The following is a 23,672-nucleotide window of genomic DNA, read 5'->3' as shown; positions in this document are numbered from 1 at the left end:
TTCATAAACGATCTGGAGAAAGGGATACAAAGTGAGGTGGCAAAGTTTGCAGACGATACTAACCTGCTCAAGATAGTTAAAACCAAAGCAGACTGTGAAGAACTTCAAAAAGATCTCACAAAACTAAGTGATTGGGCAACAAAATGGCAAATGAAATGTAATGTGGATAAATGTAAAGTCATGCACACTGGAAAAAATAACCTCAACTATACATACAATATGATGGGGGCTAATTTAGCTACAACGAATCAGGAAAAAGATCTTGGAGTCATCGTGGACAGTTCTCTGAAGACGTCCATGCAGTGTGCAGAGGCAGTCAAAAAAGCAAACAGGATGTTAGGAATCATTAAAAGGGGATAGAGAATAAGACGGAGAATATATTATTGCCCTTATATAAACTGATGGTACGCCCACATCTTGAATACTGCATACAGATGTGGTCTCCTCATCTCAGAAAAGATATACTGGCCCTAGAAAAGGTTCAGAGAAGGCAACTAAAATGATTAGGGGTTTGGAACGGGCCCATATGAGGAACGATTAAAGAGGCTAGGACTTTTCAGCTTGGAAAAAAGGAGACTAAGGGGAGATATGATAGAGGTCTATAAAATCATGAGTGGTGTGGAGAAAGTGAATAAGGAAAAGTTATTTACTTATTCCCATAATACAAGAACTAGGGGTCACCAAATGAAATTAATGGGCAGCAGGTTTAAAACAAATAAAAGGAAGTTCTTCTTCACACAGCGCACAGTCAACTTGTGGAACTCCTTGCCTGAGGAGGTTGTGAAGGCTAGGACTATAACAGCGTTTAAAAGAGAACTGGATAAATTCATGGTGGTTAAGTCCATTAATGGCTAATAGCCGGGATGGGTAAGGAATGGTGTCCCTAGCCTCTGTTTGTCAGAGGGTGGAGATGGATGGCAGGAGAGAGATCACTTGATCATTACCTGTTAGGTTCACTCCCTCTGGGGCATCTGGCATTGGTCACTGTCGGTAGACAGGATACTGGGCTAGATGGACCTTTGGTCTGACCCGGTACGGCCGTTCTTATGTTCTTATGTAAACCAGCACTAGAGGGATCTAAGACACAAACTTTGCCAGTGGGTATCATGGATATTTGCTGATAACAGAGGAATGGTGAGACTAGTGGTCAGCAGTAGCAGCTGTGAGGGAATGGATCATGCCCAGTGAGGATGGAATCTTTGGAGATTTCAGCTGTTAAATTCACATCTCCACTGAGCATGTGCAAACTCAGATTATTCAAAGGCTTGACCAAATTTGGGCAGATTTTCACAGGGACAACCCAAGGCACATCCCTGACACACAAGCCCCCCTCCCAACAAATGTCAAGTCCCTGCTCCAAGTTATGGAGGCGCTAGAGATTCTTAAAGAAATGGCTGACAGATTTTTTTTTTAAACTTGCAAAAACAAAGTATTTTGCTGCAGCCTTGTTCTCGGAATGTGAGTGTTTTCGTGGAAGGCTGTTACCTCACAATTGTGACTAGTGGCTATAGCCTTGAGTTAAAGGCATTATTGCCTTCTGGCAAGTATTTCTCCATATACAGTTAGGGCGAGATCCTCAACGGGTGTAAATTGGCCTAGCACTACTGAAGACAATAAAACTATACTGTCTTGCATCAACTGAGGATCTGGCCCTTAGAACCTTAGCCCAGGTGTGTTTATCATTACAAAAGATGAGAGGAAAGAGGACCCTGTTTCTATCACCTGCTCGCCAGTCAATAGCTGCCACAACTGACTAACTCTGGGTCAATAGGACTAATCTAGGTTTTGGTCAAGTGATCCTGATTTGACTAATCAGATCATGTACGGGTGTATTTACATAGGTGATAATTATTAGTCATGTTGTGGATGAAGTTCCCTAGAACCCCATATACCATTCTGTCACCCAATTCCAGAGAGCATTAGGTGACTTTCGGTGCCTCTTATGGAATCCCCCTACAAGGTCATCTCCATCCTGTCCCCTTGGATCAGAATCTCTATGCTATACTACCAATAGACACAGTACATTCCCCGGGTACTAAGTATCAACATTTTGAGCAAAGGGAGCATCCTATACGTTTCTTTGCCCAGTGGTGTTCCCACTGTCCTTGGCTCTGGGTCTAAGAAAATATTTATGTTTAAAAGGCACAACAAACGAACATATTCCCAGTCTGTCACCGATGACCTGACCCAAAGCCCACTGCAACGGATAGATGCCCATTGACTGCAATGGGCTTTTGGGCAGGTCCTGGGAGCACGGACACCGCTGGTATTCAGGCTTTATCACACAGGAGACATTTGTGGACAGCACATGATTGTCTGATCCATGTATGTGTATCCGCAGCTATGTTATGACATAAGAGAAGTTAAGCTTCAGTTGATGTTCACTATGGAAGAAGTAAACAGATCATCTTTCTGTCCATTGCAGCTCTTTGAGCGCAGAGGGGGTATCAATCAGCACTAAAAGGATGGAATCTAACTACAGAAGGTTGGATCAGGGGTCGGTGTGGATTATTTGGGGACTTTTCCATTTGGGGTTCTGTTTGTTCCCCTCTTCCCATCTTTCCCATTGGTACTAAATGAAGTTCAGTGCCCATAGAGAACCTCTTGATCCCAAAACCAAGATCATTTTTAATTTTTTAATGGTTCATTACATGTTACAGGGATTTTTTTTCTCATCAATTACACTGTTAGCATTAATTGCTGTGTTTCACACAGTGACCTACATGTAGAATTATTTATTGGGCTGGAAAGTTTCACCGAAAGCTATTAATCAATATTTCTAGCTTCTGAGCAGAAACTTTTAGACTACCCCCCACAAGCAGCTTCGAGTCTTTTAATCCATTTATTAAGAGCTGCCTCAACCTGGCAGTAATGAAGCACAAGGCAATAGGATAACAATGGGGAGCTTTCAGATAGCCAGTGATCAGCATCTAGTGTAGCAGTATGATGGGAATTTGTTTATTTTTCACTGGCTTTTTAATGCCCACAAATTATTTAAGAGTTTTTCTGGAGCATTAAGGAGCCAGTGAAAACTAGACACCATTTTTTAACCTAGGCCTTACTGCATCCTTAGTTCATGTTTTCTTGCTGTTGTTTATTAATTCATTTTATTTATTAATCAGGAAGCAATGCCCCCACCCCTTGGTATCTTATTGCACTTTTGGGTGCACCATTATTATGATTTGGGTGCACCATTACTGTGATTTGGTGCACTGGGTCCAGCACTGGCCATTGACAGAGACACTATAAATGGCCTATTGATCTGTTTGGACATGGAAATGATGATGATCTTATTTAGACTCTTCTCCAATTATCCAGAAATCCAGTAGCACTGATGAGAAATTAACAGTGGCATAGATGAAGGTGAAGCTAGGAGTTTGATCAGGAGGATGAAGACAGGTGGTGGGAGTTACAGCAGCTATTGGCATCTTGATAATATTACGCTACTCCTACAAAGCAAACTCCGCCATGGATTCGGCAAAGCCCTTATGCACAGCCTTCATTTTAAGCATGTGCTTACATCCCATTCACATTAAAGTTAGCCTTGTGCCAAAATGCTTTGCTGAATAAGGGTGGATTCACGCACATTTTGAGCAGTTTGTTGAATCACAGCCTCAAGCGCTAGCCACAGCTCGTGAAAAGACCCGCAGAAGAGGCATGCTTTCAGATGGGAAGTCCAGCTCCCTCTGTTGATCTTAGTATAGACTGATACGAGTATAGACTTGGACCTCCACAGGAACCACCAACCTCCTCTCTTGTGAGCATAAATGATTCCTGATTGGTGAGTTTTCTCAGAGAAGGGCATAAGACATCAGCTATCTTGGGCATGCTGAACCATGTGATGCTCCATGTTCAATGCAAACATGCATATTAGTCATGGGTAGGGGGGACGTTGGTAATCTGAACACCACAACTAGGATGAGACGTCTTCGTTATAATCCTCCATATCAGATTTCTAGTTCTTCTGTTTCTTGTTATATTCAAGATGATGATCCTGACCAAGAACCCTGTATCCAAACTTCACAGCTGAGGGCTTGCTCTGTAATCTGAACATGCCCAAATTTAGTGAATGTTCAGGTTCTGTTCCAGTGTTGAATCCAAACCTCAAGACTTGAACATGAGTCTGAATGGCTTCTCCTACTTGCCAAGCTGTCAGTTCCAACATAGCAGAGTTTGTCCTGAAAGAGAAGAATAAGATGCTGTAGGAGGAAAAATTCCTCCTCACTTGTACCATCAAAATTCAGGTCATCTGCCACAAGCAGGGTTCTCCAACTTCTTCCTAACAGGACCACTTCTTAGAGAGAGTGTCTGGTGAACATCTACTCTGCACGGACCACTTCCCCTCTATTTTGTGATCACACTGTGTCCATGTGGCAACCAGAGCAATTGCAGACATGGGAAAGTGACATTAGGAAGATCTTCATCCAATTTTAGCCGCCCCCTTGTGCACTAAGCATTTTGACCTTTTGAAGAAAGTTAATCACACTGTCTATTTTTACTCTTCATTCAGTCTCCCCTTCCTATCTGTCTCAGCTTCAACTAAATGAAGAGCTGTTATCATGTGACAAGCCAGAGTGGTCCCCAGCCCACATGTTAGGACCTTCTGTTCTGAGGCACTGACATCAGTTGTCAGTGACACCATGAATACTACGCCAACTTATGCCATATCAATAGCCAAGAGCTATTACGCTAGATACCTCCGTGACCATGTGCTGTATCTGAATGAATGATAGACAGGCAGATAGACTGAGTGTAGGGCAAAAGGGACCATTTTGATCATCGAGTCTGACAAAAGAACTCAATAGGCCAAAAAAATCAATATTTTCTATATCCGTCCCATAACCTCTGTTTGAGCCATAGCATGTCTTTTAGAAAGACAAAGACTTCAAGTGATGGAGATGCCACCACATCCCGAGATAAGTTGTTCCAATGGATAATTACCCTCACGCTTATGAAATTGTGCCTCATTTGTAGTCCAAATTTGTCTAAATTCAGCCTCCAAGCATTGGAGTAGGCTTCCACTATTAGAAATCTCTTCCCCATGTAGGTGCTTGTAGACTGTGGGCAAGTCCCACATAACCTTTCCTTGGATAAAATAAATAGATTGTGCATCTTAAGTCTTTTTCAGAGTCACTGCTTTCCTGGATACGGTCCCTCACTTTATAAATGTGACCGATACTCTTTGTTCCTAGATGTATGACCTTGAATTTGGCTGTGTTCAAATGCATATTGTTCAAATGGCACATACCTTACCAAGCAATCCAGATTGGCCTTTATAGCTCACCTGTCCCCATCATTATTTACCGCTCCACCAATTTTTGTCATCTGCAAATTTTACCAGCATTGATTTTATATTTTTTCCAGATCATCGATAAAGGTATTGAGTAGGATTGGGCCTAGAATAGATCCTTTCAGGACCCTACTACAAACACCTTTATTGGATGGCAATTCCTCATTTACAATTACTTTTTGTGGTCTCTCGGTTAACTGGGTTTTAATAAGAAGAACATAAGAATGGCCATACTAGGTCAGATCAAGTGTCCATCTAGTTCAGTATCCTGTCTTTCAGCAGTGGCTGGTGCCAGATGCTTCAGAGGGAAGAACAGAACATGGTAATTATTAAGTGATCTATCCCCTGTCGTCCAATACCAGCTTCCGGCAGTCAGAAGTTTAAGGACACCCAGAACATGGGTTTTGTCCCTGACTATCTTGGCCAATAGCCATTGATGGACCTATCCTCCAGGAACTTATCTAGTTCTTTCATTCACCCTGTTAACACTTTTGGCCTTCACAACATCCCATGGCAATGAGTTCTGCAGGTTGACTCTGCGTTGTGTAAGGAAGTACTTCCTTATGTTTGTTTTAAATCTACTGCCTGTTAATTTAATTGGGTGACTCCTGGTTCTTGTGTTATGTGAAGGGGTAAATAATGCTTCCCTATTCACTTTCTCCACACCATTCGTGGCTTTATAGACCTCTATCATATGCCCTGTTAGCATATAGGATTGTTTGTCAACCTGCAATAGAATTTTGGGTTTGACTTTTTGATACTTTTATATCTTATACCAGGGGTCAGCAACCTTTCAGAATTGGTGTGCCGAGTCTTCATTTATTCACTCTAATTTAAGGTTTCGTGTTCCAGTAATATATTTTAATGTTTTTAGAAGGTCTCTTTCTATAAGTCTATAATATATAACTAAACTATTGTTGTATGTAAAGTAAATAATGTTTTTAAAATGTTTAAAAAGATTCATTTAAAATTAAATTAAAATGCAGAGGCCCCTGGACTGGTGTCCAGGACCCGGGCAGTGTGAGTGCCACTGAAAATCAGCTCACGTGCCGCCTTTGGCACACGTGCCACAGGTTGCCTACCCATGTCTTATACTAATATGTGTGAATAACAATGAACAAAGACACTGTGTGTTGCATTTCCCACAACCAGATGGGGCTTTCCGTACAATGGGAAGAGATATGGGATAGAGCAGTTAAAGTGTTACTGGCATGGTGGGAATGTAATATATGAGCACACACTTGACGACTGCCTCAACTCCTTATCTGAAAGGAAGGTCAGGCAACCAATTGGGAGGGGCAAGGTGGGGGGAGGGATTGAGGGGGGAGGTAAAACACTAAAAGACCAGAGAAATGCCTGCCCCTGACCAGAGCACAACCTCACTCCATAACCCTCCCATGGGGTACAAAAGAGGTGGGATGAAGACCCCAACTCACGAGCCTCCAGAATGGAACATGACCATAAGTTATAAGGGGTGTGACTAGGGGCGTGCATTGCAAGTATATTTGGGGCTGTTAATGAGGAGGAATGGGAGTGGGAAGAGGAATGATAATGGGGGACTGGGAATAGGGGAATGAAGAACAGGGACACAGGCAAGGCTCTGCAGGAGCAGAGCTGGGAAGGTGGACAAGGGTAAATGCTCTGCGGCATCAGCGCTGGGAACAGAACACTGGGAAGAGGGAGCTCCATCGGTGTGTGGAGCTAGAGGGTTCTATTGGCGTATAGAACTGTAGTTGGGAGAAGGGAAGGGGAAAACTCTATCGGCGTATAAAGATAAGCCCGACTGGTGTGAAGGGCTTCAGAATATGTTTGCTTGGAACTAAACCCCAATAAACATCGCATTGCCTGCACTTCGGACTTCTGGTCTTTTGCTCTCTGTCTGCGTGACAAGACCTAGGGGAGAGAGTAAAGGGAAAGCCCTCTAACATTCCCCGTTAGTTGTCTCTTTAATATAGGCGGCATTGACTTTCTATAGTGCTATTTTTTATCAGAATGTCATGTGGGACTAATGCCTTACAGAAGTCTACGTGTATTATGTCAATACAGTTACCTTTATCAACCGGACTTATGATCTCATGAAAAAAATAGTTTGTTTGAGAAGACCTGTTTTCCATAAAACTGTGTTGATTGGCATTAATTATGCTATTATCTTTTCATTCTTTACTGACTGCATTCCATATCAGCCTTTACATAATAGTGCCCCATATCAGTGTCCAGCTAACCAGCCTTTAGTTTCCTACGTTGTCCTGTTATACTTTTTAAATCTTGGCACAACATTAGCTTTTTCTCAGTCCTCTGAAACTTCCCCAGTGTACCAAGATTTGTTAAAAATCAAAGTTAATGGTTCAGAGAACTCCTTGGCCACTTCTTTTAATATTCTTGGATGAAAATTCTCTGGTCCTGCAGATTTAAACATGTTTAATTATTGCTGTACATCCTCCCTAGTAACTGATGGAATAGAGATGTATTTCATTATCACTTTAAGATATGAATACATCATCCTGCTTCTTCCCAAATCCAGAGCAGAAATATTTCTTATCTATATATCTATTGCACCAAGAGATGGTAAAACTCCAGCACAAGGTTAAATATTCCAAAAGTCATCCAACTCCATTAGACACTGGAAAATAGCCGAAATGATGTCCTTGGTCTTCAGACATACTCCATTACTGAGGATTTCAGTAGCCATAAATCACATTATAATACAATACCTTCAAATACACATGTACATTATAGAGCTACTTTCAAACAAAGTGTATCCTGAAATTCTTTACAGTGCTAAAAAATTGCAAGACGGCAACTAGCGCATGGTTTAAGGAACATGGCCGGGTAAAGACCTTGCAGAATAATTAAATGAAAACCTCCATTCATCGATAGGACCAATAAATGAGGGCAGAGAGAAATTAAGGGGCACCAGTAAATAGAAGAGATGAGACATGAAAAGGGCTGAGATAATTCTTCCCACTTTGGTGCCTCACAATTTGGTGGCTTTAGCAATCAAAGTAAGGCACGTTCTGAGACACACCAAGGGCAAAGCGATGCACTTTTTCCCCAGTAGGTGGGCCAGCAGCCAGACAATTGCATGTTATTAGTCTTCATTATTATTTACTTTTTGTAAAGAGCTGTCAGAGTGTTAGGAGCAGTATATCTTCACTCAGGACACATTGTCCCCTAAGCAGGGTTTTCTGATGCAGGGCACTGGGAACTCCCTGAGTTTGTACTGCAGGGAGAGCCCACCTAATGATTCTGTGAGCAGGCAAAGATTGATGTGCTCTGCCCCTGGGGAACGGGAAGGGTTTATCCCCCTAAACCCATGGATCTCCTGAAATCCAGGTGGACTTGCAGAGATGCAGCAGAGGGCCAGTGATGGAAGGATGGTCCAGTGGTTGGAGTATTACCCTGGTTCATTTCCCTGCTTTGCCACAGACTTCCTTTATGACCTTGGGCAAGTCACTTAGTTGCTCTCTGTACCCTCATACGTAACATGAGGCTAATCGCACTTTCCTCCTTCACGGGGGTGCTGTGCGGATAATACAATGACAATCGTGAGGTTCTCAGATACTAGAGTAATGGGGGCCATATAAGGACTTAAGATAGGTAGGGTAATACATCTGTCCTGCTACCTGTCCCAGCCCCGACAGTGCAGGAGATATGCTTCTCTGGGTCTCCCCTTCGCTGAGTGATGGGGAGCTGGCTGTAGTTAACACTGGCACGGTCAGCATGACATTGGTTATTGTGTTTTTAAAAGTGAGCCCCTAATTTTCATGTGCAATTACCACCACAATGTGGACAAGTCAGGCAGTTGCCCATGTAAATGGGCAGTTATGTGTCCAATAGGTCACTTGTGTGTGCAATATACACAAATCATGCATTCCGTAGTGTTAATTGCACGTGCAAATAAAGCACCCAATTGCATGCACATTTTTGCCTGCAGTTTTAAAAGTTGTTGTGCAGCTGGCTCAATCCACCCTCCACCCAGGTCAGGGAAAGGTACGCAATAGCCAGTAGCCACGCACTGTCCTTAACCCTCCCTTATTTTTTACATCTAGTTTCCTTGACCTGTTATTTTCTCAGAGCAAATCTAGACACATGGAATGGCAGCCTATCTATAGCTTTCCTTATTATTCTTAATTAATTATCAATAAATAACATTCAGCCATACCTTTCGGATGGTACACGATAGACCCTAAATAAATACACAGGCCTAATTTTTCAAAAGTGACTAGTGATTTTCATTGCCGCATTTTGCTGCAGGCCCAGCTTAAGAGACGAAAAAGTGGCCTGATTTTTCAATGGCTCAGCATCTTTGTGAAAATCAGGTGCCTGTCAGGTGTCTTAAGTTGAGCACCCAAAATCACTCGCCACTTCTGAAATTTGCGCCACTGTAAAGAGGTTACAGTCTGGTCAGATGTAGAACAAGAAGACAACAAACACAAGGGAGAAAGGAAGGAAGAAGCAAAAGGGAAGAACCGCAAAAATCAAAACAATAAATTATGTGACTATCTGGGTTTTTTTCTAAACAAAAGTACTTGTCTGGACTGTGGTAGTCATTCTGTGCTGATGAAAAATACAACAGTTGGACCTCATGATTCAGCTGTGTGAGTTGAAGCTGGAAGGTTTCTGAGTGTGGGTTTCCTGTGAGTATTCCATTAGAAGGACAATAGATGTGCATCTGCTCAGTGGCAGAGAGAGTGGTCGTTTGGTCATCTAGGATTGATGTAGAACACTATTTGAACAGTCCTGACTATGGTAGCTCTATGCTTTTAGTCATCTAGATGATGCCATCGATGTAGCACTGATGGAAGGAATTTAGCGTGGGACCCTCCAACAAACTATTGTATTTTGTGGACAGCATGCAGTTACTCGATCATTTTCTATTGACCGACAGAGGAGCTTTGAGATGATTGGTTATGGGATGCATGGTCAGGAGACCTGGGTTGTGTTCCTGGTTCTGTCGCTGGCCTGCTGTATGCTGTTGGGCAAGTCACATTGCCACTGTGTTCCCGTCTGTCTTGTCTATTTAGACTGTAAGCCCTTGGGGACAGGGGACTGTTTATGATTATGGGTATGTACAGCATCCCCCAGAGTGAGACTCTGGTCTCAGTTGGGGTATCTAGGTGCTACTGTTATTAAATATCCAATCCCAAACCTTCCTCAACTACCAGAGCTGCTTCCCACTTCCATTGAGGCTGCTACCTCCTCACCTGTGAAGCAAACATATTATTAGGAAGAAGGAAAGGGAACAAAAGAGGACAAAGGATTCCAGTTCCCATTTACTTCTGACAACCACCTACAGTAAGTTAACAACCATTGTTTTCTGGCACGGCTGTCAGAAAAGTGAGTGGGATGAATTATCTATATATTGGGCATTATTTCAACCCAAATAGCTTTTGACTTTAGCTGGACTCAGCCAGTTCAAGTTAGTCACTGGTGTCTCATAGACTTTAAGGTCAGAAGGGACCATTATGATCATCTAGTCTGACCTCCCGCATGATGCAGGCCACAAGTGCTGACCCACCCACTTTCCCTTAACTCAGCTGTTGAAGTCCCCAGATCGTGATTTAAAGACTTCAAGTTGCAGAGAATCCTCCAGCTAGCGACCCCTGCCCCATGCTGCGGAGGAAGGCGAAAAACCTCCAGGGCCTCTGCCAATCTACCCTGGAGGAAAATTCCTTCCCGACCCCAAATATGGCGAACAGTAGAACCCCGAGCATGCAGGCAAGATTCTCCAGCCAGACCAACATTGACCATTGATACTATTTACCAGCGATGGCACGTTATTGACTAATTGACTAAAATCACGTTCTCCAATCAAACCATTCCCTCCATAAACTTTTCTAGCTTAATCTTAAAGCCAGAGAGGTCCTTCGCCCCCACTGTTTCCCTTGGAAGGCTGTTCCAAAATTTCACCCCTCTGATGGTTAGAAACCTTCGCCTAATTTCAAGCCTAAACTTCCCCATGTCACATGGGAAAAGTCAGAACATATTCAACAGGGGACTGGAGTGAAGAGAAGTGCCACCAAGATCATGGGCCACCCCATGACGAAACAGGGACACTACTTGGGAAAGAAAGAACATGGAGCTGGAGAACAGGAGGGTGACATTTTTTCCCCCAGGCACAAAGTGCAGCCATGTGCTTTCAGTCTAAAATCACTTTGATCTGAGGCTACAGGCTGCTATCTCTGTCTCTGCACACAGAGTTCTTCAAAATGCTTGGTTGTGATACACAGAAAACAAAGGGATGTAAATTAAATTGGGGTTCACTATTTTTTTTATAGTGACTCATTCATGGTTTGGTTTTTAAAGCACTTTTAACCGTGAGATAAACAATTTCTTAGACACAAGATGTTCTTCTGACAGAGAAGAGCTAAGGGCTGCTGCTTTCCGGCCGCCATCCCAACAGTACGTTGTGACTACGCTTTCCTCCAGAGGCCATCCCAGCACCAAGAAATTAAGGACAACAGGCTATTTCCCAAGCCGCCCAGACTTGGATTAGATTCTTGGCAGTGCCCAGCTCAGTGGTAGTATGTGCAGAACTTGCATCTGCTGATGGAAGATGCTTCCAGCGCTGGAAGGAAGAAAGGACAAACAGTGGTCACTGGCTCTTCAGTATGACAAGCCCAGGAATAACAGTAAATGAAGATGGTAAAGGCCTGCTAAGAAATCCAGTCCATTCCTCAGCCAAGGTAGCACGGGCTCTTGCAGTACGTTTCCTTCACAACTTTGGTTCTCATTTTACCTTCCCGTTTCTCTCTGTTGGAAATATTAAGGTAACACAATCACACTCCAGAAATCACTTGAGTTCCTGCCTACAGAGTGCGAGAAAGTGAAGGGTTTAAGGGAGCGGCCATCCCTGGAGCGATACGCTTACAAAGAACTGCAGAAACCTCGTGGAAGTTATCCACGCTGAAGGAATCGGCTCTGCTGAGAGAGTGGATATGTTCTGTATTTTTCTTTCCCACTCAGCTCATTGAAGCAAATTTAGTGTGGGTGACAAGAGTGCCAAGCCCAGGAGACTGAAGTCCTCTCTTAGCCACACAACAGACACAGCTTGAGCAATGAGAAGTACAAGTGTCACCCCCCTTCCCCCGCGCCACCCCAAATGTCACCCTGACAATGTTACAACTATGTCCTGGAAGGTTCATCGGTAGGCATGAGTTCTGTCACTCTCCGTATCCATTCCATCCTCAGCTTCTCTGCTGAGATCTGTAGCAATGGGACTGGTTTCGGCTCGGGCCTATCTCTAATAGCAACTGAGTGATGTCTCATTGTTTGCATGGCAACATACATGTTGGACTTGATCCTGCCCTGTGCAGTCACCAAGCCTGTGCTGAGCAGGAAGCCCAGAGGACACATGCTGAAGAGATCCTGCTGCAATGGCCATCATGATATTCCAGACTAGTAGAAGAAGTGAAACCTAGGAGTGGCTGTAGGTAGGCAAGAGGCCCATTTGCAGGTTGATGATTAGGCTTGAGGCTGTGTCTCTTCACACCACCCATTCTCCTTGCACCCTGCCACTAAGGCAGTGGGCACACAAGACTTTGAGACTTACCATACAATCCCTGAGGACTGGGCTGAATGTTTAGCTTAACTCATGCCCACACATGGCCACCATCTACTCTGGTGCTTGTCAGCAGTTTGCAAGGACTTGCAGGATCAAGGCTGAAGTGTTTTGGGGTGCCAAGCAGCCTTCAAGTACACCTCTGATGTAGACATGTGATCTGCTCTTCCCCATTCTCCCCACTCCCCATCTGGGGTGGTTTAAATGGAAGAGCTGTCAGGGAGCAACCTTCTTAGCGCCCCACGGTGACGCAACCCATCCAAGACCATGTTTCTGTGGTGGGAAAGGCATGCTGTGCCCTGAGAGCACCTAAGAGTTGCAGCTTTCTGCAGCCTGAAGCAGCAGCCAGGGGAAGAAATGGGGGATTGGGAAAATCCAGGTCACCGTTATTCTGTCCTTGTTGCTGCCCACTGTTCATGTCACAGTCAGGGAGGGAGAGGTGGGTCAGGAGAAGCCATGGACTTTGTAGTTGACAACTTTTTGGAAGTGCAGTGCAGAACAGGGAGGCATGGCTCAGCGTTCACATCGCACTCCCCGTCAGTACCCAGCCTGGGCCGAGTTAATGATCCAACCAGCAGACCAAATGAATCCTGGTCACGTGCCACTTGAGGCACGTTGCACATATGCTAAGAAGAAGTGCCGAACAAGGGAGATTAAACGCCCTGAGCTGCAGTCCTAGCAAATTTTTTGATCCTTCACTACCTTGGTAAATCATTTATTAGAGCAGCCTTTTTACATAATCCCTGAAAAAAACATAAAATAGATTTATCACAAAATCCTGTCCTCCTACCAACCATCTACACACTGGGACATATATTTCTCTGATTATTAATTAACTGATGCACAGAAACTGCTTTAAGCTTTTTAACCTCTCCCTCTTTCTTTGTCCTTCAAGAGTGGAGACCACAATGCAGGGGAGATGTTAAAAATAACGGGTGTTACCAGAATGGGTGGTGCTTTAAAGTTGTGCTTTAAAGTCAATAGCAGAAGACCCCGGAATTAAAGACATTCAGTAAAATGTTTGTCGTCTTTTTGTGCCAAATTCTCCTCTTAGTGATGCCAGTATAAAACTGGAGTAGATCTGCTGAAGTTGGTGGAGTTACTCTGGATTCACCCTTGAATAACGGAGAGCAAAATGTTGCTCATTGTCATTACCCTGCTTGCAAAGTCTCCTTAGAAGAAAAATGGCACTTATGTGGAAGTTATCTAATCCACTAGCAGGCCTCTGACCCGAAAAGAGAAAAGGATTTGATACTGTAGTCACTGCTGTCTAACCATCGATTGCCTAGCACTGTGGCCTCTTAGTTTTCAGGTTGAACCAGAGCATCTCTGCTATTTGGAGTCCGGGTAACTGCCTTACCAGCCTGCAAAGCATCCCCCAGAAATAATACAGGGTGTGTAGAGCTGAGTGTATCAGAGCACATCAGGCCACTCACGGCCGAAACGATCACCTTCAGACTGGAGACACTGGCTCTCCGCTCCTGGGAAATACCACACCAGCTGCTGGCTAGCAGAGCATTTTTCGTGCCATGATGAAAGAAGTCTGAAAAAAAGACATTCTAAAGAAACTAAGCCTGGCCCTGGGTACATACCCAGTACCAAAGAACATCCAGGTACCTCTCCCTGCTTTTCTTCCCTAAGCTCTCTCTGCAACATGGTGGGTGACCACCTTTTCTATCATCTTTGGAAGTGCCACCTGTTATAGTTTGGTATTCCGGGTGGTGTCACACAGAACAGTCACCCTTAGACGTCTCCCGTAAAAGCTATGGCTTAGTAGCACCATCATAAGTCTTTGAGCTTGTCCAGATGAGAGAAACTGTCAGTGGAGTAACTACATCAGTGTCATCACCCCAGTGTAAAGCCCTAGCATAGATGTACTGGTGCAAAACAAATCCCACTGCCTCTGTAGAAAAGCAGCACAATAGAGCATCTTGCTGACGCAGCTGGAGGTCCTTGTCTTTGAGCGTTTAAGTTCCCACCTGTGGCACCACCTTCAGGCGTGACCAACCCGACATCCACTAATTAGCACCCCTGTAACATCATGATGTAAGTCCTAGACAGATGGGTCCCGCGCTATGGAAACCGTGGGCACACAGGATTTGGCAAGGGAGGCAGCTGGGGGGATGGAACCCCACATTCAGAGGTAGGTCAACACATGACTGTTGGTAGTTACCCCGCTGAAACCAGCCCATCTCTGAATGAGGCATGTTCTTCTCCTGTCTGGAGTAAGAGCATTGAGAGTCTAGAAGAGAGTTGGGGGGGAAACAGCTCTTATTAAGAGCTGCATTCAAAGACATGGGCCAGGGGAATAGCAATTTCAACTTAGGGATCTTGGGAAATACACCCACTGGAGCTCCCAGAGCCTGCTCCTGCTTCACTGAAGTCCATGGGAGCTTTGCTAGCTCCTTCATTGGCAGCAGGATCAGGGCCCTATTGAGTGACAAGTCAGTCAACCAATCAAACACAACCTAGGCTCATCACATTATCAGACCTCTTATTGGCTGATCCATGAGCCCAGGGGCAGGATAATTGTTATCTAACAACATCCAGGATCTGATTGACTCTTTCATGAGTTTCACCTACCATCGCGCTCCAGTTTTCTGTCAAGAAAATGAGACCTAGCATGTGGGGCAAGCAAAGGTCTTTGCTCCCATCTTCACCACTGCAATACCAGAACCCTCTCATCTGTGCTGTGCTCTAAGGACAACGCCACAAAGACCTGGTTATTGACTTCAGTGCAGGGGAAGGGAGCCCAGGTTACTTCCATGTGCTGACCCAGCATTACCACTTGAAGATGTGACTACCACACTCACTTGGGATATCGTCTCACCTTGATGTAACCCTTAACTTCATTCATTTCCCGGCCTCTCAGAGGGCTGCATTAACAGCCAAAGGCAGAGGGTGCGGGTTTAAGACTGGTTTGTGTGTGTGCGTCTGTGTGTGATTCGTGAAAGAACTCAGTCCTGTAGCGTGTGAGACTTGCTGATAACCCGGGATTAGATCAGAGATGAGATACTGATGAGGACTCTGAGCACATGGAGGTGCAGGGCTGGGAACCACGTTCCATTCCATTGTCAGGGGCAGGCAAGTGTCTGTCCGCAAGGACTCACCCTTAGCTTTTGGGGGTTCTAAAACTGCCTCTTTGCTCACCCTATTTATCAGCAGACCCTGGATTCCGGGGGATGGTTTGTGCTGCCAGAGCCCTGTGTAGGAGGAGGACCATAGAGGGCTAAAAGGTTTTGTCTGAAGTACAGGCTGTTGTTCCACAGCATCCATGCACAGACCTGAGGGAGGTGGTCATCACATGAGGATGCTTACTGCTGGAGCATGGGGGGCGTTTCTTGCATGTTGCGGTGGCCTCATGCTTCTCCGGACACTACAGTCACCAGCTAAATGCCCACCCGGAAGGGAGGGCAGAACTCCCAGCAATCTTCAGGAGCAGAGGTTTCTATTGCTAGGTCTAAAGTAGGACCCCAAGAAGTAGCTAATCCCGTTAGCATCCGTGTCGTTATACTGGCCTCCAGCCATTGGGAGGGGAGGCCACGCTGACAGGCTCTGCTCTCCGCCATTACAAAATAATAAATAAGACTCAGTTCCAAGTATACAAACTAAGCCGGCTGCTCCAGCACACCATGGACTTGTGCTAGCTGCATCTCCACCCGGACTCCGGATCAACATGGTGGGAACTGACCCGCCCTCTCTCATCTGGTCCCAAAGTGGTCCCCTTAGCCTCTTATAATTGCCCCATTTACATGTCCAGTCACTAAGGTTGATCCCACCCCAGCGAGCTCTATATGCCTGCTTGCAAAGCACAGTGCTGTCTAGATGCCGGGCAAAATAACCCGAGCTATGCATGTAACCCCATTAGGGAAGTGTGGGTGTTTGCCTCCTTCAAAGGTATGAATAAGAGTCCGCTACTGCTAGCAGTTAATGGAGCTGCTCCTTCACTTCAAGTGGTAACTGTTCAAGTTTTTAGTGCCGATGTTCTAGGATATGAGCCAGCTTAGGTTGGCATGGGAAAGTCATTGGGTTTCCCCCATATTTAATTTGCCATTATAAGCAAGTCGTTATGGATAGATCAAGTTCCCTCATTCATAAATGCAGCGGGGAGAGGAGAAGGCGCTGCAGAGAAGATAAGAGGGAAACATCAAGGGTGGTAGAAGCGGATTTACCCCAGCCGTGGGAGAGAGACACACAGAATAAGTGCCTTGAAAATGATTCATGACAAGTGCCAACTCGCAGTTAGAGCTGGCCTGGCCTCAGAGCTGCGTGCATTAATGCTGGGGACACTCAGGACCCTGGACGCTGTGTGGTGTAATGTCTGGAAGTGCTTTCGGATCCAACACTGTGATCTGTAACAACCCACCCCATTGGCAACCATCTTCCCCTCACCCTCCTTCCCACCCACCTCCCCAAGCCTTTCCTCGCCCCCACCCCATGTTCATTCTAAGTGGTCTTGCATGTAGTTCTGCAGCCCCCTTCAGTTGGTTAAACCCCCTGCCTTGCCTCGTGTTTTGACAGGGTTTGTGAGTTTTGACAACCCCGCCAGTGCCCAGGCTGCCATCCAGGCTATGAATGGTTTCCAGATTGGCATGAAGAGGCTGAAGGTGCAGCTGAAGAGGCCGAAGGATGCTAACCGCCCCTACTGAAGAGTTGTGGGAACCGCTGGATACACATGACTAGCACAGGTAACTGCACGGGGGAGGGGACGTCACTTGTTGTCGTACAGAGTCTGTGTTGTGGACCCTAAAGATTAGTTCTGCGACTCTCTGGCTTCTATCTTTTCCACTAGATCTCTGGCTAGAGCCACACCACACACACACACACACACAAAATAGGAACTGGTTGTGTGCGCACTTTGGTAGAAAGAGAGGCAGAAAGAGGCTAAATGTGGGACGGGCCAATTGTCTCCTCCCGGTGGCATCACGTGACTGTGATGAGTCTTTCTGACCACTAGGGAGGATAGCAGCTGTTCCGGTCACCTGCTCAGCCATAGAAAGGATTCTGAGGCCAAAGAAGACCTGTAATTAAGAGGTGGGAACCAGGCTGCAGCTTAATTCCAGGCAGTTGGACCAGTCCGGCATATAGAGCAGTAGCTCCATGTTACAAACGTTCCAAAGCATTTTTCATTCTTCATATGGTATAGTTCATACCCAGTTTCATCTCAGCATCACAAAGTCCTGTAAATAGGTCTCCTTGACACCTAAATATCCCCTAATATCTTCCTTGCTAAACTAGAGAAATGGATAAAGGAATTCATGCTCATGTCCTCACTCAGCTTCTGTTAATTCCTTACTCGGATAAAACTCCCACTGAAGCCAACAGGAGCTTTGCTGGAGTGAGGACTTGGTTAAAAACGGAATAATGACCTCAAGATTAGCCTCATGGACAGTAAATTGTTTGCTGTTGGGAGGCAGCAAACTTGGTACTCTAAGGGAATTTCTAAGTACATACAACAGTGCCAAAAAGATCAGTACAACTCACTTGTTTTGGTGGAATTTAAGCCTGCCCCTGGCAGCAAAATGGAGTCTAGGCTTTGGGTAAACTTTTCAAAAGATCCTAAGTGTCCTATTTTCAGAAGTCGTATAGGGTATGTCTACACTGCATTGTAAACACGGATCTATGGGACCCAGGCTAGTGAACTGTCCTCTTCCAAGCCTGCACGTGGTCATCCACATTGCATTGTAAACTTCGATTTACAACTGCTGGACCCGGGGTCTCACAGCCATGTTAACACCTCCACACTGCCCTAAGCAGACCTTCTGGCTTGAGCTGTGTCCACTCAGGCATGGACCTAAGTCACAGCAGGACTTGGGTTCTGAACCACCCCCTCAGTGGGGGTTATATGACTTGGGTCCTGAGTGCTTGCTGACCTGAGTCAGACTGATTTGCGTGTGGATGGATGTGGGGCTTGGGTTCAAACCTGAGTCAGAACCCAGGCTTAGGTTTCATCTACACAGGGATAAAAAAAAAAAAAACGGCTGGCCCGGGTCAGCTGACATAGGGATTGGGCTGTGGGGCTAAAAATTGCTGTGTAGACATTCAGGCTCAGTCTGGAGACCAAGCTCTGGGACTCTGTGAGGGTGGGGAGTCCCAGAGCTTGGGATCCAGCCTGAGCCTAGATGTCTGCACAGCAATTTTTAGCCCCACAGCCCAATCCCCATGCTCCTGAGTCAGCTGACCCGAGTCAACCGTGGCCATGCTGCAGGTCTCTTATCCCTGTATCACCATGCCCCGGTGTACAGTCTAGCTATGCCCAGAGGTGCTTAGAATTTTCAGTGGGACGTAGGCTTCTAAGACCAAGACCCTCAAAGGTATTTAAGTACCTAATTCCCATTGATTTATTTCAGTGGAAGTTAGGCACCTAAATACTGGAGGATCTGGGTCTTACGTGGTTTTTGAAAATGGGAAGTAGGATCCCAAGTCACTTAAGTGCTTTTGAAAATTTATACATTTCTGTCCCTGCCACAGCTGGTTCTCTTCTCCAACGCAAAGTGATACCATTACTACACTAATAGTGCCCTACCATTTAGCTATTGAAGATGAAACGCATGCTGATAGGTAGTGCAGAAGCAGCCAGCCTGGTGCTGCATTGGTAGAACACCGGTATTTCTGATGGCGACTGCATAGCATGGTGGCATTGAGATATCACTGATGATAGTTCAGTTCTTATCTTCAAAGGCCAGAGGCCTCCCTTTCCAAAAAGGGCATGACATGATGTATGGTTTGGCAAGTTACAGTGTGTCAGCACACGGTAAGGTAGAAACCATTGTCCTTGATCTGGTGAGTGAATATTGCTCTTCTTCCTGATGACCGTCCGTATCTCCACTCAGCCCCTCTCCCGCTGGTCCCAAAATGTTATGCATTGGCTGGTTTCCCAGTTCCTAGGAAAATATATATGGATGAGTGGTTTATTATGGAGATGGGGTAGCCAGCCATTCCATAGTTAAAGCTATATGTACGTTTCTATTAGAAGACCAGTACCAGAGATGTACCTGGACTGCAAAGATTAGTTTTGGATATCCAAACTTTTCCAACGTTTGGGGGTTTGGGGATCTAAGATTTTGATTCAGGTCATCACAGAATTAGGGGTCAACCATCAATTGGCCAGATTTGACCTTCCCCAACCTTCCAGGGTGTTTAGTGCCAGTTTCCCATCTTTAACTGATATGTAGAATATCACTGAAAGTACCCTATTCTAGTCTTCACGGCAAAACTCTGTTCCCTCTAGAATCAATGCACTGGAGCAAGACATGAAGTGGATTAAGGAACTCCCTCTCCATAAATGCATTAGTTGAACATGTTAATTTCACACAGGTCATTTGAATCTCTCAGGGCGATAATGGCTCAAGAAAGATGCCGTCTCAGTAACCTAGTATCTCCTTTGTATACGGTTATACAAAGATGATTGCCAAAGTATTCTTCCACCCTTTTTAAAATACATTTTCTTTTCCTTGCTTATGACAAGGCCTCTTGGAAGCTTGAAACTGAAATATGTTTCCATAGCCAAATGCTTTTTTGCTTCATCATCCTGTGCACATGCTGGCTTCTTATTGCAGGTGCTGGAGGCATGCGCGCTAATTTCTGAACACAGTACAGCGGTGCTCCTAAGAGATTTTCAGTTGCATCTAAGAGATTTAGGAGTGCAAGTTCCACGGGGGTTTGAAAATCTCGCCCTGAATGCTGAGCGCTGCACACTGGCTTAGAATTGTAGGGTAGCGCCATTGTACACACTGGTTTGTTGTTATAGGTGAATCATGAGCTCTGGGCTGTACACGCTGGTTTGTTATTGTAGGGTGGCTCTTAAGCATGGGGCTGTACACACTGGTTTGTCGTGATAAGGTTAATCACGAGGGCTGAGCTGCATTCACTGACTTCTTATAAGAGGGCTGCTCCTGGGTAGGGCAAGTGGTTTTTACTAACAAATTATACAAAAAGTAATTGTCTGGTCATGAGAAACAAGCTGGTGTCAGAAATCTACTTGCCCTTCAGAGCTTATTTTCTGCCTTGGCTTCTGTGGAGCAGAAGCAACTGTTCTGCACGGAGTATTCTAATTGTTGAGTACATTAGCCTCCCACGCAGTCCGGGTTTTAACTGAGCTTCTCTCAGGTTTTTCAGTAAAACTGAGTCAGCTGTTAGAATAATAGAATACCAGGGTAGGAAGGGACCTCAGGAGGTCATCTAGTCCCACCCCCTGCTCAAAGCAGGACCAATCCCCAACTAAATCATCCCAGCCAGGGCTTTGTCAAGCCTGACCTTAAAAACCTCTAAGGAAGGAGATTCCACCACCTCCCTAGGAACCCCATTCCAGTGCCATCCAATCTGCTCCACCCTCTGCCTATAGTGTCTGTAATTATAGGCGTGTGTGTGGGGCCCAGCACAGTGGGGACCTCATCCTCATTGAATGCCTCCTAAATAAACAAACAATCATTATTTTCTAATTGCCTCATTCCTGGTGTAAATGTTGACAGAGTTGAGGACCAGCTCCCTTGTAGCAGGAGACGTTTGCGCCGGCACAATTTAGGTGTAAAATTGCAAGTGTAACAGAAAGGAAAGCAGGTGCAGATGTGAGTGACTTGCGCCTGTGTCTGCCTCATATGCAGCTGTGGTTGAATTGCGGGTGGGCACAGGTGGAAAAGAAGACTGCCTTTCTGAGAATGGGGCCCCTTGTGATCATTGAAGAAGTGCATCTTGGGGAGGGGTTGGAATGAAATGAAGGTGGTAGTTTAGCAAGCTAGAACGGGGAAGACCAGGAGGTGTCATGGAGACCAGGAGGTGTCGTGGAGATTCAGAGGCATTCAGATCCTATTTTAGGCCCATCTCTGCTACAGAGGGAATAAGAGATACCATCAGTTAAGCATACTCAGTGGAGGTCAATCCGTTCCTAGCACTGTTACAAGAACAAGGTTCCTAAAGACATCCATGATGGGAACCAAAAGCCAGGGAGGCAAAGATAGATAGATGCTGTGAGGTAAACAACACACTGAACTGACAGAACATTATATAATAGCCTGGGTAACGGGTTTTTTTCAGACTCAGTTCATTAAGATACTTAATTGTACACCTAGCTTTAAGCACACAAGTCAGCTCATTGACTTCAGTGCAGTTACACATGCTTAAAATTAGGCATGTGCTTAAGAACCTTTCTGAATTGGCGCCTTTCTAGGGGAAACATTTGTTTTATTGGACTCCTTTACGAAATTAGGGGGTTGCCAGCAGAAGTGTGAGCTAAATCCAGCCTGATAGGATAACACAAGAATCTTTTCTTTTTCCCCCTCCCCTCCAAAAAAAAAAAAATCCTCTCTTTCATTCTGGATTCATGTTTTATCTAATCTCCCTTTTATGACCCAATTTGGTTTAGGCCACATTGATTTAAAGTCCTTGGTTTTCCTCACTAATGCTCTAAAGTAGCTGTCAAACACTAAAAAAAAAAAAAAAAATGCTGTGATGTGGCAGATAAAATCACAAGCTGCAGTGAGCAAAATCCAGAAGGATTCATATGGCCGAACGCTTCCAAAATGGCTGCCTTCTGTTCTCTCATTTCTTTCTAATTACAAAAGATTGTACCAAAAGGCAGGGGGGAAGAAAGCAAAAGAAATAAAAGAGGATCATTTGAGGCCAAAATCAATATATTCTATTACAAATCTCCCCCTAGGAATGGGAGGCTGAGGTACTTTATGTGTCTGTCAGATAGTAAATGCATGAAATAATGAAAAAAATCTGCTACTCACATGGGTGCCCATTCTTAGGCGCACCAGTGTACTGTAGATTACCGCAAAATTGTAGGTGCAAATTACAGTACCTAAGGGACAAGTATATGAGCCAGAATATAACTCTACATAGCCACTGCTGGCACATTGCTAATAGTGAGCGCAATATCTGCTCCATATTATCCAGCCACGGACATGCAGACACAGACTAGCCCCACCCCCACCTCCCATTGCCCTAACCCTGCCATAGTAAGTTAGAGAAATAGTAACAGTTCAACACTGCCTAGAGGCCTGAATCTCAAGGTTTCCATCGCTCATAATTGTATCACAAATCTCACAATATTTGGTATTAGGTAAAGCTCCAGCTCCGGGAGTCCTGTGATTACGTGAGAATCTCCATTTTGGGGGATGGAGATTGTTCATTTGTTTGTGTGTTGGGGGGTTGTATTGTTTTTAAGTACATTTCTAGCCCTCATAGTTGCAGAGAAAAGCTAGGAAACTTGAGCCGAGTGTACCCTACTGGCTTAGAAACCCGAAGGCAAAGAAAAAGTACCCAAAATATGTCATTGAAAAAAAACTTATGATTTTTGAGGCCTGAGTTGCAATTTTTAATCACTTGATGTTGGTAATACAGGAGACCCCAACTGAGATCAGGGCCCAGTTGTGCTAGGCTCTGTACAAATACATAGTAAGAGACCAGTCCTGCCCCTAAGAGCTTACAGTCTAAATAGACAAGACAGACAAAGGGTGGTGAGAAAGGAAGTCTTGATATCCCCCATATTATACCCATCACACTACAAGGTGAACCCATCAGACCTGCCATGTCTCTTCTGTATGGACAGGGACTGTCTCACTTAATTCACAGGCAGTTTTTAAAGTACAGCATCTCCCTCTTGTGAAGAAGGATTTTGCTGTCTGTTTTTTTCTAAGGGACATTTTATATGTCACCAAGCTTTGGGTTTTTTGTAAGTCTCCCTCATTCAGACAGCCCTAGTGCAGCAGCTCTGTCGGCAGGGCCGGCTCCAGGCACCAGGCAACCAAGCATGTGCTTGGGGTGGCACCTGGTAAGGGGCGGCCAATCTTGGGGTGGCGGGGGGCAACGCGGCGCGGC

The 23,672-nt window shown here is 45.0% G+C and overlaps 1 protein-coding gene across 11 annotated transcripts in view; it reads left to right on the top strand.

Moving 5' to 3' along the window:
- Positions 1 to 23,672, top strand: part of CELF4 (CUGBP Elav-like family member 4) — an 862,174-nt gene that overhangs the window by 810,642 nt on the left and 27,860 nt on the right. For all 11 annotated transcript variants that reach the window (XR_004646302.1, XM_034774822.1, XM_034774817.1 and 8 more), the window contains exon 12: positions 17,373 to 17,539. Coding sequence is in view for 10 of the 11 variants with exons in the window: in XM_034774822.1 (XP_034630713.1) it covers positions 17,373 to 17,500 (128 nt within the window). In the remaining variant the exon portion in view is untranslated. The remainder of the gene's footprint in view (positions 1 to 17,372; positions 17,540 to 23,672) is intronic.

This window comes from Trachemys scripta, chromosome 6 (assembly GCF_013100865.1).
Source record: "Trachemys scripta elegans isolate TJP31775 chromosome 6, CAS_Tse_1.0, whole genome shotgun sequence".
NCBI classification, from domain to species: domain Eukaryota; kingdom Metazoa; phylum Chordata; order Testudines; family Emydidae; genus Trachemys; species Trachemys scripta.
This window is presented reverse-complemented; position numbering and strand designations above follow the sequence as displayed.